The sequence below is a fragment of the Neofelis nebulosa genome, chromosome 4 (genome assembly GCF_028018385.1).
Source record: "Neofelis nebulosa isolate mNeoNeb1 chromosome 4, mNeoNeb1.pri, whole genome shotgun sequence".
NCBI lineage: Eukaryota > Metazoa > Chordata > Mammalia > Carnivora > Felidae > Neofelis > Neofelis nebulosa.
Window position 1 is genome coordinate 92,813,630 of NC_080785.1, and position 15,667 is coordinate 92,829,296.

Sequence of the window (15,667 nt, forward strand, 5' to 3'; positions counted from 1 at the left end):
CAGAAGGAAAGCATTGAACTGTCAACTGTCTACATCAGCTTGCTTTGTTCATTTATTGAAAAATCAGGAATACATTTTGAGCAAAAAAAAAGATTCTGTCATATCCATCCTTTGGCTATTACATTGCTTGTAGGTACTTTTACATAAGTAACTAGAAGAAAGCAGATGAAATACATTACTCAGCTTGGTTTAATACATTTGGTGAAGTGCTGAAAGTTGATCCAGTTGGGTTTATCCTAACTCAAGATTTTAGCTACCCATATGCTTCCTTTCCATGAATTTTTTCTTTGAGGATTAGCTATTGTAAAAGTAATAGTAGAAAGTAGACTGAAAGATATTTAAATTAATCATTAAGAATTAAATTATTATTTTGAATTAAAATTATTTTGAATTAAAAAAATAATTGTTCAGGAAGAGTGCAAACTGATGTGAATTTAACATGTGTCTGTAAACCTAGTAGCATTGGAGAGGAGGTCATTAGTACTAGGTTACTGCTTTCAGATTTGGCTTTACTGAATGTAATGTGGACAGTGGGCCTATCAATCTTGGTTGCACTATCTCCTGCAGGGACAGTTCATTCAGTATGTCATATTTAAAATGTTACTATTTTTGAAAATTATTTGCATTTCCTATTTTGGGACATTTCCCTTTGTGCCTTTGGTGGGTAAAAGTGAATATTTTCTGTATTATAATATTTTGTCATAGACTTAAAAAAAAGGGGACTATTAACCTTCAAATGGAGTCAGTTCTATGAAATAATCCTCCTGTTACTCATGGGAAATGAGTTAATAGCTAATAACAAGGAGGGCCTTAGAAAGTGTCCCTTGTTTAGATCTAGTTGAATTACAGAAACCTTGCATCCTTCTAAACTCTATTTTTCCATTACGATGCAGCTTAGAATAACACACTCACATGTATATATCTATAAAGGTTATAGCCCAAATACATCATTGTGTGCTTCTGCTACTAAATAGTGTAATAATCTTTACCATTCCTGAATACTTTTTAGAAAAGCTATTTTACACTTAAGGGAATAATCACTTTCCTTAAAACTAATTTCATTTTCAATGCATTACTTTTTTATTTTTTTATTTTTTATTTTTTTTTTAAATTTTTTTTAACGTTTTTATTTATTTTTGAGACAGAGAGAGACAGAGCATGAACAGGGGAGGGGCAGAGAGAGAGGGAGACACAGAATCGGAAGCAGGCTCCAGGCTCTGAGCCATCAGCCCAGAGCCCGACGCGGGCCCGAACTCACGGACCGCGAGATCGTGACCTGAGCTGAAGTCGGACGCTTAACCGACTGAGCCACCCAGGCGCCCCTGCATTACTTTTTTAATTTTGCTATTGTCACTGTTAGTTTTTTGTTTGTTTTATTGATTGTCCTGATGTAGATTCACTTTTCTAACTTAACAAGTGTTTTGTGTGCTTGTTGATGTGGATGGTTTTCTTTCTTTTCCTCCTTCCTTTTATTTATTTATTTTTTTTAAAAATCTCTTATAGTTCAAGATAGAAGTTCTTGGGCTTACAAAGGTTTTATGTTTTTGTAAACTCTTCTGGAATCATGGAAATTTTTATTGTCTACTTTTTTTTTTTTTTTATTTATTTTTTTTTTCCAACGTTTTTTATTTATTTTTGGGACAGAGAGACAGAGCATGAACGGGGGAGGGGCAGAGAGAGAGGGAGACACAGAATCCGAAACAGGCTCCAGGCTCCGAGCCACCAGCCCAGATGCCTGACGCGGGGCTCGAACTCACGGACCGCGAGATCGTGACCTGGCTGAAGTCGGACGCTTAACCGACTGCGCCACCCAGGCGCCCCTATTGTCTACTTTTAGAGAGAGGTTCTGTAGTTTTTGCCAACTCTTTAAAGGGTTCCATCTCAAAAAACATTGCTTTAAGGGTTTATCTAGTATAGAGAAAATTAATGCTTAAACATATATAATATAATATTTAAAATCAGAGCCCACATATTCAGCCCTTGATAATGTTGGATATGTTACTTTAATACCTGTAGCAGAATAATCTTCAAAAAGGAAAACTGAAAGAAATTACAACTTTTTTTTTTTTTTTTTTTTTTTTTCTGACGTAGACAATGAGTTACAAGGCACTAATAGTTCTGGATCATTGGGTGGTCTTGATGTTCGAAGACGAATTCCTATAAAGCTCATCTCCAAACAAGGGAACAAAGCCAAAACTGCACCTCGAACTCCAAGGACTATAAACAGGATGCCTGCAAAGGCTCCACCTGGTGATGAAGGTAATTTGTTTAAACTGACAGATCCAAAAGTCTATTGTATCTGATTCCACCAAATATTCCATCTGGTCTTATTTATTTAAGATCTTTTTATCTTACTGTTTCATTTTTCATGCACTTTTCTCTTGCTGTATAATATTTTTGGTTTTTCTTTTGTTATTGAAAGTAACACTGCCTATCATTAAAAAAAAAAAAAAAAACAAAACCTAAATAACATTTCAGAGAGCAAAATATTAAAAGTGAAATTTGTCTCCCTACCTTGACAATCCTGTACCAAAATAATTTCTTTTACAACTTTTTTATAGTAACTTTTTAATATATAACTGCCCTTTTTTCATGTAAGATGGCAATTAAAATTTTGCCTTATCAGTGTGTACAGTTGTAGTCATTTAAGAAAATAGGCTTAGGTACTTCATTTATAGATATACTATAATGTATCGAGAATTTTTCTGATTTTTTTTTGCTGTTAAAAACAATGCAGGAAATATCCTTGTACATATAGCTTAGCATGTATGCTTGGTGTCTAATTTAAACTTTGCATGAATTTGGGTATTTTACAGCTTGATGGTATCCATCTGTACATCTTAGAATTTAACAGATATTGTCAAATGGCTCTGAAAAAAAAATCCATTTATATTCCCACACACTAATATTGGGACTATTAACCTTTAAAAATTTCATTTTGATACACATTTCTTTAATTATGAATGGAGTTATGTGGATATCTTTACATAGTATCGGTTATTTCTTTTGCCTAGGGTCTACCTGTTCATATCTTTTAACCATTTTTTTCTGTATTGTAGTCTTTCTCTTGATTTTTCTGAGTTCTTTACAAATTATTAAATTGGCTCTTTGTCACATATTGTGTATATTCACCATTTGCCTTTTGCACTTTATATATCCAATTTTTATTGTGGTGAAGTTTGAAGATTTTGTGTCATCAGATATCCAATCCAGTCTTCTGTTATGACTTCTGGGTTTTATAAAATTCTTAGAAGGGCCTTTTTTCTATTTCATGAACAGAAAATAATTTTCCCATTTTACCCGTTAGTATAGGGTCAGCAAACTATGGCCTGTGGACCAAATCCAGCCCTGTTTTTGTAAAGTTTTTTTGGAACACAGCCATGCCCATTCATTTAAGTACTGTTTATGACTGCTTTCACACTATAATGGCATAGTTGAGTAATTGCAAGAGACCATATGGCCTACACAGCCTAAAATATTTACTAATCTAGCTTTCTACAGAAAAAGTTAGCTGATCCCTGCTGTGGGACATTTATGGACGTGTATTTGGTTATTTAAAAAGAAAAAAGTGGAGTCTGGCTCTATTTATTTTTTCTCTAAAACAGCTAGCTGTTTGTCTTAACCATTGAATAATCTGTCTTTTCTGTGCTGAATAAGAATCCCACTATTATCCTACATTAAAGGCCTAAAGTATTTATGTCAATTTCTAGTTTTTCCCTTCTATTCCAGCAATCTATCTATTTTTCTTTTTGGAATCAAAATGTTTTAATTATACCTCATTTTATGGTTCCTTTTATTGTAGGGTATCTCTCCAAGTTCATTTGAAGTCACATGTTCTAAATCGTGGTGGTAGTAACTTAGGGCGATTGCTGCACTCTTCATAACGTAGGGTGCCCTTTCTTTGATCTTTTTGTTTCTTTTAATAATTTTTAAAAAGTACACAGTAACGTGCAAGTACATTCTTGTTATCATAATCCAAACAAGGCAAAAAAGCTAAAATCCCCCTTCTTTCTTTTTCCTCTCAGATATCCCCTCATTCCCTCCCCTCTCATCCCCTAAGCTTACACCCCTTTCTAGAGGGAACTACTATTACCAATTTCTCTTTTAAGAGAACAAACTGAGGCTGGAGATAACTTTTGATTACTTTTGATTCAACTAATTCAGGTAAAAAATAATAAGTGATTGGTGTTTTTTCTAGGCAGATCAAAATAGGGAGATGTGGGTACTAATATGGTATTATACAATTATACATGTATACTTTAATGGTGGGAGTGCAGGTTGAACAACTTTGAAAAATGATTACTGTGCTCCTCATTTTGTTGGCTGTTGTTCAACACAATAACTCAGCATTTTAGATAAGAAGAACTGATCTTCCTTATTTTGAATTTTAGATGACAGAAGCTTTTTATAAGGTATAAATGGGCCATACAAGAGGCGAGGGTCACTCATTTGTAACTTTTAAGAATACTCCTTGAACTGTATACTTTGTATTGGAGATGATTAGTGCACTGGGAAAGTCTTGCTTCCCTGTATTTGTGTGTATGTCCATATGTACATCCATACACAGGTACTGTAATTTAGCCACGTGGGTAAAGTTAAAACTTGTGCGCTTGGTCTACACTGTTGACCAGTTCTAGGGCGTAAAGAGTCATGAGAAGCCTGGCATTTTGGAGGGATAGATTTGCCTTCTCACCTTTACTTTAGGTAATTGGATTCTACCAAGAATTACCATTGGACTGTCCATTGGTTTTCTCTTCTTTTGTATGAGATGAGATGCTTACCATCAAGGTCAGAGAAATTGAGCCCATATGATCTTCATAATTTTATTGATACATATAGTGGAGAGGAGGATACTTGTGACTAGATATGATATGGCTTCTGCTGTTTGGGTGATCAACCAGAGAGAGGTTTTAATTGAAAAGATGAAGTATGAATATGTTCTTATTTCTAAAATCAGTTTCAGTTTTAAGACTGAAGGAGAGGATACCTAATTTGCTTAGTTGTAAGAAGAAAAACCTGCAGAATTCTTTATATTTTCATTGTATGCTTTTGGCAATAAAATCAGCCTCTTGCAGCATGATACCACTTTTGTAGGTAGATTACAGTAAGTGATCAGTATCTTAAAAGTTTGTGCGGCAAGTGTGACGATGGTAATTAGTAAAGGTTTATACTAGAGAGAGTTTGGTGAATTAATAAGAGCACTTGAATGGGAGTGAAGTGTTCTGAAGTCTGTTCCTGGCTCTCCCACTTAATCTATGTATTGAGTTACTATAGGTCTCCATACTGCAGTATTCCCAATTATAAAATAAGAGAGTTGGAGTAGATGGTTGCCAAGATCATTTCTAGCTGATGTTATAATGACTTAAACTAGTCTTGATTATCTTGTCCTTAGAAGAGCTTTGAAAGGCATCAGATGGGCTTTTGGGTGAACAGGTCTGTGGTGCCATGTACATGTACTTCCAAAATGAAATTTAGGATTTGAAAAGTTTCTTTTCTCAGAACACTTTCTTTTCTCAGAAGGATTTGATTATAATGAAGAAGAACGGTATGACTGTAAAGGTGGCGAACTGTTTGGAAATCAGCGAAGATTTCCTGGACACCTTTTTTGGGACTTCCAGGTAAAACTAAAAATAAAAAAGTTTATTAGAACAGCAAAATATTTTATTATATAAAAAAATATTTTCTTTAATGTTTATTTATTTTTGAGACAGAGACAGAGAGTGGAGGGGTGGGGACAGAGAGAGAAAGAGACACAGAATCTGAAAGAGGCTCCAGGCTTCGAGCTGTCAGTACAAAGCCCCACACGGGGCTCGAACTCACAGACCACAAGATCACGACCTGAGCCAAAGTCAGGTGCTCAACTGACCGAGCCACCCAGGCGCCCCAGAACAGCAAAATACTTTAAATACTTTATTAGAATAATCAGAATACTTAAAGAATGGTATGAACTTTTATTACAGCTATTACGCTTTTTTTAAGCACACTCAAATCATCTGTTTATTAATGCCCTATTTCCACTATTTTCAAAAATAATTTGAAATAATTTTCAGTAAAGTCAAGTAAAATCAATAACCGTAAACATTAGAAAAAAGAAACTAATGGGGGCACAGCTAATCATGTGGAATATGTGGGAATATGTGGGAATTATGCCAAGAAACCTTTATTTCCTAATTGTATTAACAACTTTTATAAAATACTAACCAATTCATTGCAAAAATTATAAGTACAATTTTTAGAGATGCTTAAAAAGAAAATTTTAATTATATCATTCAACAGATAAACATCTTAGGTGAAAAGGATGATACGCCAGTTCACTTCTGTGACAAGTGTGGATTGCCTATTAAAATCTATGGGCGAATGGTAAGTATAACTAAATTAAATGTTTTAGTAAATGTAAACTTTTGTGTAGAGATGAGATTCTGAAATTTAAGTAGGTGGGTTTATCACTGTTTAATGACTAAGTTTGTGACATTTTAATTAAGTATGGAATAGCCAAGGGAAATTTGGGGATACCATGCATTTAATATAATTATCTTGACAGATTCTTGAATTGCTTGAAAATTAACTAACTTCTGAAAACGAATTTCTTTGGACTGTTTGATACATGTTAGTGGATATTTATTCTGGTTTATTAAGGAAAAATTGTTTTCTTGTTAAACAACAAAGTCAGTTACTTATTTCCGAAAGCTATAATTTTTAATGTAAAACTAATAATACTAATAATTCAAATAGAATTGAATTCTAATCATTAAAAACAATTATAACTCTAGTTGTAATTTTATAGTAATTTTGACATATCCTCCTTTAAAAGATAGTTTTGTATTTGTATTTGAAAAAAATTGAATTCAGTAACGTCTGCCTGGTAGAGGGCATGGATCGGGCCCTCTTGCTTTGCTGTGTAGCGTAGCTAAATAAGAGTAATGGACTATGAGTTTTAAAATGGTCTAACATCATTTTACTGTGTCCTTCTGATTTATATTTAGATTTTTATAAGTTCATTAACTGCCAGGGAAGAATGCTACTTACATTAAATGTAGGAGGTGTTTGTTATTTCACTGCTTTGGCAGTTTCAGGAGGAACAGGATAAGATAGAACATGGTTATGGTATTCTTCTTTGGGAGTTTTCTTTTAATTTTTTTTTTTTTACTTTTTACTTTATAAATTTTTATTGAAGTATGGTTGATCTATAATATTAAATTAGTTTTGGGTGTACAACATAGTGATACGACAATTATGTACATTACACTGTGCTCACCGTGATAAGTGTGGTTACCGTCTTTCAGCATACAAAGTTACTACAATATAATCGACTGTATTTTCTATGCTGTACTTTTCATCCCTGTGACTTCTCTGTTTTATAACTGGAAGTTTGTACCTCTTAATCACCTTCACTTTTGCCTCCCGCCCTAGTATGTTCTCTGTATTTATGACTGTTTCTCTTTTTGTTGTTGTTGTTGTTGTGTTTGTTTTGTTTCTTGGGTTCCACATATAAGTGAAATCATATGGTATTTGTCTTTCTCTGCCTGACTGACTTTACTTAGCATAACACCCTCTATGTTCATCCATGTCATAAATGGCAAGATTTCATTCTTTTTTATGGCTAAGTAATATTCCATCGTGTATATGTACTGCATCTTTTTTTTCTTGGCTATTATAATATGCTGCAATAATGGTGCATATACTTTTTTTGAATTAGTGTTTTTGTTTTCCTCAGGTAAATTCCCAGAAGTGGAATTACTGAATTGTATGGTACTTCAATTTTTAGTTTTTTTGAGGAACTTCCATACTGTTTTCCATAGTGGCTGCAGCAATTTACATTCCAACCAACAGTGCGTGAGGGTTCTTGTTTTCCCTCACATCTTGGCCAACATGTTTTCTCTTGTCTTTTTGATACTAACCATTCAGACGGATGTGAGGTGATACTTCATTGTGGTTTTGATTTGCTTTTCTCTGGTTAGTGATACTGAGCGTCTTTTCATGTACCTGTTGGCCACCTGTATGTCTTCTTTGGAAAAATGTTTATTCAGGTCCTCTGCCCATTTTTTAATCTGATTATTTGGGCATGGGGGGTTTTGGTGTTGAATTGTATGAGTTCTTTATATATCTTAGGTATTAAGCCCTAATTGAATATATCATTTGCAAATATCTTCTCCCATTCAGTAGGTTGTCTTTTCATTTTGTTAATGGTTTCCATTGCTTTTGTTTTCCTTGCCTGAGGAGACGTCTGGAAAAATGTTATTAAGTTTACTAAGAGATTGCTGCGTATGTTTTCTTTTAGGAATTTTATGGTTTCAAGTCATACATGTAGGTCCTTAATCCATTTTGAGTTTATTTTGTGTTGGGTGTGAGAAAGTGGTCCAGTTCCAGTTCATTCTTTTGCATGTAGCTCTTCAGTTTTCTCAACACCATTTACTGAAGAGACTGCCTTTTCCGTATTGTTTATTCTTACCTCCTTTGTCGTAGATTAATTGACTGTATATGCATGGGTTTATTTCTGGGCTCTCAATTCGGTTTCATTAATCTGTGTCTGTTTTTGTGCCAGTACCGTACTGTTTTGATCACTATAGCTTTATAGTATAGTTTGAAAGCTGGGATTGTGGTACCTCTAGCTTTGTTCTTTCTTAAGATTGCTTTGACTATCTGGAGTCTTTTGTGGTTCCATATAAACGTTAGGATTTTGTGTTCTGTGAAAAACTGCAATGAATCTGTAGATTGCTTTGGATAGTGTGGGCTTCTTCAGGAGCTTTACCTCTATAGGAACCACGGATGAAATTCATAGCATTTATACTTGGAGAAATGTAAGCAGATGCATACGTATATATTTATTGGGGGAAAGGCCAAATATTTCATTATATCTCAAAGGGCTCTGTTACTGAAAAAAGGTTAACTATTGCTTTTCTGTAATTAGTACTTAATAAATGTTTATCATAGTGAGCAATTCTCAGGTGCCTTTTATGTCCAGGTTACTGTGCTTACAGTTATTTTTTATGGAAATAGTTTAAGTTGTTCTAGTATGCTTAACTGTAATATGTCTCTGTTCACAGATTCCGTGCAAGCATGTGTTTTGCTATGACTGTGCAATTTTACATGAAAAAAAAGGAGATAAGATGTGTCCAGGGTAAGGTTATTAGTAGATTTATTTTTATTTTTATTTTTTTTAACATTTTTATTTATTTTTGAGAGACAGAGCACGAGCACGAGCAGGAAAGGGGCAGAGAGAGAAGGAGACACAGAATCTGAAGCAGGCTCCAGGTTCTGAGCTGTCAGCACAGAGCCTGAAGCGGGGCTTGAACCCACAAACTGCGAGATCATGACCTGAGCTGAAGTCGGACACTCAACCGACTGAGCCACCGAGGCGCCCCATTAGTAGATTTTTAAATAATAAAAGTTTGTGATGTAATGAATTGTAATCTAGGTTGAAGATCAGAGTATGATGTAAGTCAGCAGCAGGATATCAAATATGTAGACATGGCTAACCTTTCTTTGTGAGCCTAGAGTTGGCCTTAGCCTTCTCCTTAGGATAAGGCTAGGTAGCTATTATCTGAGTGTTCACATTAACCCAAACAAGTACATGTGTCATCACAAAATTAATGTTATAAACCAAAACGGTTGTTTTGTTTTGTTTCTCTGATGGGACACTAGAGAGGTAGTATCAAGCAGCGATTGGAATTACAATTCCTGGCTTCAGATCCCTAGTCTGCCGCTTATTAGCTGTGTGACAGATTGTTTCTTCATCTGTAAAATGGAGTTAATAAATAGCATCTACGTCTCTGTGTTGTTAGAACTAAACTAGTAGGTCCATACATCTATATTTATAGTACCTAGCATATAATAAGTACTAGGTAAGTATAAGCTCTTATGTACTACCTGCAAATCTTATTATTTATGTCTTGAGTATATCTTAGGGCACCATCATGGTATTGGCTCAGACAAGTTATAAAGATCTAGAGGTATTGGTTGATACTGATCCAGTTCGGTATGGTCTTGAAAGATCCAGGATAACTTTTTATACCAGTTTAGAACCCCTGATAGAAGACTTGAGAAAGCTTTGAGACCAACTTCCTTGGAACAGTTGTAGACTTCTGAGATTCCTTATGACCTGTGTCAGAAGCTATCCCAAGATTTGTAGTATGGGTTGATAACACAATTATGGACACTTATAAGGGATGATTTCTTTTTATGGTGTAGGAAGATTGGCGTCACGGAGAGAGAGAGAAAGGATGATTCAATAAGTGTTCTAATGGTAATATGGAAAAGGGAATTTAGTTTTCAAGATACTGAAAGTAACTCCAGTAAGCACCTCACTGGTCGGCACTTAGCTATTTGAGAACATAAGCCTATCTGGCTCAACTGACTCAGACCAGGAAGTGAAGAAATGGCAACCCAAGTTGATACAAATATTATATACTGTTGCTTTTAAACACCACCCAAAAGAAAGTGTCTTACATTCCTGTTAGTGGAGACCTTTCTGAGTTTACAGCATATTAGAAGCAAACAAATGAGAACTGTGCCAAATGGCCACTAAAGGGAAGCCTGCTAGTCTCAAGGAGTGCCAGCCTTACAGCAAGGGTGAAAATAGAGACACAGCTCAAACTCAGGAATATAGAGCCATTTAACATAGTCTCAGATGACCTGAAACACATATTCCGTGATAATAGCCTATATCCATGCATATGTAGTGATTCCTTGCTTAACTAGTGATTCGGTTCTGCCACTTTCATTGTTTTCAGTTATCCCAAGGATATTCTTTTAAGTAGGGCAAAGTAGATAAAAAACAAAAACTAAAAAACATTGTTAGAGTACATATTTTAACCCATATTGCAGATGAAGAAATAAACAGAAAGATTAAGTGACTTCTCCAAGATTACAGAGCCAGCACTTGGTCCCCGTTCTTCTGATTCCTGGTTCAGTCCTCTTTCCACTATTTCAAAAGACTCTAAAGGCAAGTGTGGATTAAATATAGTGAGTGAGAAAGAGTTATAATTTTGACCCTGAGTCATTAAGAAAATGCTGAGTTAAATTTAGTGCTTACAGTTTAGAAAGGAGGGGGTCATACTTTTTTGTAGTAAAATTGTCTGATAATTCTTCCCTAAGGGACTCCTGATAGTCAGGGTTTGAATTTAAATAGTTTACGTTGCTTAATGTCAAGAACCCTGTCGATGAGGATGATCTTACACATTTTTGCAGTCCTTGCAGCGTCTTTTACTTCATATTGTTTGCTCAGCAAATCCTTGTTGCTCCGTAAATACTGTACAAGTTTGAATTCCATGACTATGACAGACCTTTGGTTCATCCTTTCTGGCTGTTTTTGCAAATGGATGCAAAGCATAGAGTTTGTTTGAGACAATCAGATAATTCTGTGTCTTAGGAACAATAGGTCTTTTCTTAAAACATACTCTTGTTTGATAAACAACTTTTAATTTTTACTTGTATGGAGAGTTCCAAGGTCGGTAGAAGGGTGGATGCTTAATGTGAAGCCAACAGACCACAGAGTGGCAGTGATTAAAGGTTCACTTACGGTCCCTGCAACTTGTAATTGTGAACTTTTGCAGTTCCCACAACAGATTTCAAGAACAGGCATATCTGTGAGAGTTTGTGCAGTATTTTTCTGGTCTGCTTTTAGTAAATCGTTTTTTCCCCTTCTCGTTCAGCTGTAGTGATCCCGTTCAGCGGATCGAGCAGTGTACGCGAGGTTCTCTCTTCATGTGTAGCATTGTTCAAGGGTGCAAGAGAACCTACCTATCTCAGAGAGACTTACAGGCGCATATCAACCACCGCCACATGAGAGCTGGAAAACCTGTTCCCCGTGCTTCACTTGAAAACGTCCATCCTCCTATCGCCCCACCACCAGCTGAAATCCCTGATCGTTTTATAATGCCGCCAGACAAGCACCACATGAGCCATATTCCGCCAAAGCAGCACATCATGATGCCGCCACCTCCGTTGCAGCACGTGCCACACGAGCACTATAACCAGCCACACGAGGATATCCGTGCTCCGCCAGCAGAATTGGCCATGGCTCCACCTCCTCCTCGTTCGGTCAGTCAGGAAACCTTTCGTATTTCAACAAGAAAACACAGCAATTTAATAACTGTCCCTATTCAGGATGACTCCAATTCAGGTGCTAGAGAACCACCACCTCCTGCCCCAGCACCTGCTCACCACCATCCTGAATATCAGGGCCAACCAGTGGTCTCGCACCCTCATCATATTATGCCTCCACAGCAACATTACGCACCCCCCCCACCTCCTCCACCACCAATAAGCCATCCAATGCCACATCCTCCCCAGGCCACAGGGACTCCTCACTTGGTTTATAGCCAAGCTCCACCTCCACCAATGACCTCTGCTCCACCACCAATAACCCCTCCCCCTGGACATATTATTGCCCAGATGCCACCTTATATGAATCATCCTCCTCCAGGACCTCCCCCGCCTCAGCACGGCGGCCCACCTGTAACTGCACCCCCTCCTCACCATTATAATCCTAACTCTCTACCCCAGTTCACTGAAGATCAAGGAACTCTGAGCCCTCCATTTACACAACCAGGAGGAATGAGTCCTGGTATATGGCCTGCACCAAGAGGGCCACCTCCTCCTCCACGAATGCAGGGTCCGCCTTCTCAAACCCCACTTCCTGGACCACATCATCCAGATCAGACAAGATATAGACCGTATTACCAATGATTCATAGTGCTTTGAACTGAAGATATGATGAGGAGGAAAAAAACCAACAAAAACTTATGTATAGTCAATCTTTTAATTAAGCTTTGACTGTTCTGGGAAGGAGAAGCACCTCTTCCTGAGGTGACCGTAAAACACGTAGGGTCTTGTCTCTTAAAAATGGTTTTAAATCTTGACCTTAGGATCGATTTCAAGTACTATACTGTAGTGCAGATAAGTGGCTCAGTTGAGCACAGCTATATTTTAACAACTTTGTTCCCCTAGTGTGGTAAATTGACCCAGAGGTGACCATTTGTAAAGAATTTGGGAAGACTTTTTCATTGTTCCACTTTCAAAAATAGTGCTTTTGTTCAATCCAGTGTTCAGTTTTTCTTGTGATACATTTTGTTAACCTGTGTAAAAGGATTAAATTTCAAAATGGTTGTAAAAATGCTATTTTTATGTGAATTTAAGTGCAGCCACATACTGTTTTTTAAAAACCATATGTTTTACCACTAATTTCCCAAAGTTACAATAAAATCCTAAAAGTAAAAATCTACTAGAATTTACTGTAAGGCAGACTGTTAAGTGGTAGAGAATTATTTCACATTTTAGGCACTGAAAGTTTGAGGTATATTAAGTATATAATGCACTTCACTTGGATGCCTTTTCATTTTTAGGCAGCCTCAGGAGCACCAAAATACATTGGAATTCCAGTACTAAGATATATTGATGTTCATAACATTAAAAGGCATTAGGAATTCTTTGGGAAGATCTGGCCAAAGTAATTGACTCTACAGGCTCCAAGCTATTGGGGGATACTGTTACTCATTAACGTTTTTTCCTGAATGGTTGGAATCACATGATGCACCACATTTACTAATCTTACGTAACATTATTTTATAGAACTGTTTAAATTGTGTTCTCTAGATAAAGTGTTCTACTCTGCTCATTGTCTCAAACTAAGTATTTAGGGCTGAATAGACTTTATGTAATTCCTCATTTCGTGGTGGAGTTGGATCCTGTGCTCTAGGTGGGTTCTTGTTTATTGGGTTTTTAAAGTACAATTTGAACACCGTAGAGGAATATTGTATTAATGAGGGACATTCTTGTAATCACAGACTTGCATTGCTCAGGTTTCATTACCGTGTGATAAGGTTTTTTTTTCTCTAACTTGAAATTTTAAGACTATAATTTCCTGTTCCTTTTATGGGTTAAGCAGTATGAAACTGGGAACATTTTAAAATGGAGTCACCAGTGAAGACTACCAGATGATTTTGTTTGTATTGGAGAAAAGTAACGACTAAATTGTGATTTTCAGAGCTTTATAACGTGCCTTTAGAGTCAGCATTTGCATTATAGGGGCTTGCTACAGTCCAGCTAAGATGACCACTTACATTTTATATGGAACTCATGTGTATAAATCAACATTCTTAGGGTATGGTCCTATATCCTTTGAGTAAACCCCTGTGAAGTATTTCCTCCCCCCTAAAATGGTGCATAATATAAAAATGAAAAACGTAGTATGCAGATGTCATTTATTAAATAGTTTGTAGTGCGTACATTTAGAACATTTCTTTTTGACAAAGGGTGAGCTGATGGCTAATTTACCATTGGATTCTGTCAGACACAGGCAAAACAGTTTCTCATCTTGGATAATGAGATGCAGAGTCGTCTCTGAACTTAGAGCTGAAGTTAGAGATAGGCGGAATGATTATTTCAACCGTGACCAGCCGGAAATAACTAAGATGCTTTTTTCTTTTTTTTTTTTTTTTTTTTTAAAGTTGAGTGATTTTTCACATCTAGCAATTTGAGAGTCCAGTGTTAATGCAATATATCTAGTGAGAAATTCTTGTTATTAGGAGCATGGGAGTGAAATAAATAGTATGAACTGGTGGTGGTGAGTGCTTCTATCATATTACTGTAGGTACTTGGACTGGTGCAAACTTGATTCCTTTTCATGCCCCTATTTAGGAGCTGTTAAAATATTACTGTTGAAAATCCAATACCATTCTTTGTTTCTTGTGATAAGAAAATAGCCAAATTCCTTTTAGGGCTTCTCAACTGTTTATGAGGAGCGCTCCTGTTTTTATTGAAATTCACTAGAGTCGAATGTGGTATGAAACCACTTAGCCTATGTATTGGACAAAATAATTAGTATCATGATAAACTTCCACATGTTTAAGAGAATTCTTGTAGACTTTTTAAAAAATGATTTATTTTCAGTTAGGTTTAAAAAATACGTGTTATGCAGGGAGGCAGATCAGATGAATGTGTTGTAGCAGACAAAATTTTTAAATGGCGTTAGACTTGAATTCATCCAGTTATTGTTTGAATGAGGGTTGGTGGGTAGAAGGATAACAAAATTACTGTTAGTGTTTATTTCCTCAAGGAAAAAGATGTGAATCCCAGCCTTATTTCAGGGAAGCCTTTGAAGCTATGATGGACATAAGTCTAAATTAAATGTATGTATGTTTCATTATATTGCTCTTAAGACTACTGAGGTGGCAGTTTAATTCTTAAAAACAATAAAATGGAAGCATAAATACTATTTTGCCTAGGTGGATTTTTACCTACTGATGACACATTTGGGAGAATGCAAAATTTTCTGTGTGTCTGTGTCGGTACAACTTTTACAGTAAAATTAGCTTCACTTTTGCTGAGATTGAAACCAGCAAGTTGAATGTTAGTGTTTCTTCAGTGGCGTGCCCGTTCACAATATAACCTAGTATTTGGGAAATATCAGTTGCAAAAACCATAAGAAACTGTATCTGTTTTGCCCTGTAAAAATCATTTGCTCAAAATCATCGTGTAAATACTAACTAGATACCACTGACGTAAATGGAAAAGACATTTGAACGTATTTTTAAACTCACAATTAAGTGACTTTATGAGGTATACAGAGCTGCTGACTTCTGTTCTAACATACTGGAAGGGTATCATACCTCTTTTTTTGAAAAGTTCTATAGTCCTTCCTATGTCATGAAAATTTTGGAAAGGTCCT

The 15,667-nt window shown here is 36.0% G+C and overlaps 1 protein-coding gene across 5 annotated transcripts in view; it reads left to right on the forward strand.

Annotated features, from left to right (window-relative positions):
- The window catches only part of CBLL1 (Cbl proto-oncogene like 1), a 19,856-nt gene extending 4,642 nt beyond the window's left edge, over positions 1-15,214 (forward strand). For 3 of the 5 annotated variants that reach the window (XM_058725381.1, XM_058725383.1, XM_058725385.1), the window contains exons 2-6: positions 2,092-2,259; positions 5,518-5,618; positions 6,277-6,360; positions 9,045-9,118; positions 11,652-15,214. In XM_058725381.1, the coding sequence (XP_058581364.1) occupies positions 2,092-2,259; positions 5,518-5,618; positions 6,277-6,360; positions 9,045-9,118; positions 11,652-12,687 (1,463 nt within the window). In that variant the 3' untranslated portion in view covers positions 12,688-15,214. The remainder of the gene's footprint in view (positions 1-2,091; positions 2,260-5,517; positions 5,619-6,276; positions 6,361-9,044; positions 9,119-11,651) is intronic. The other 2 variants (XM_058725382.1, XM_058725384.1) reach the window with 1 other exon arrangement.
- Positions 15,215-15,667: the final 453 nt, after the last annotated feature.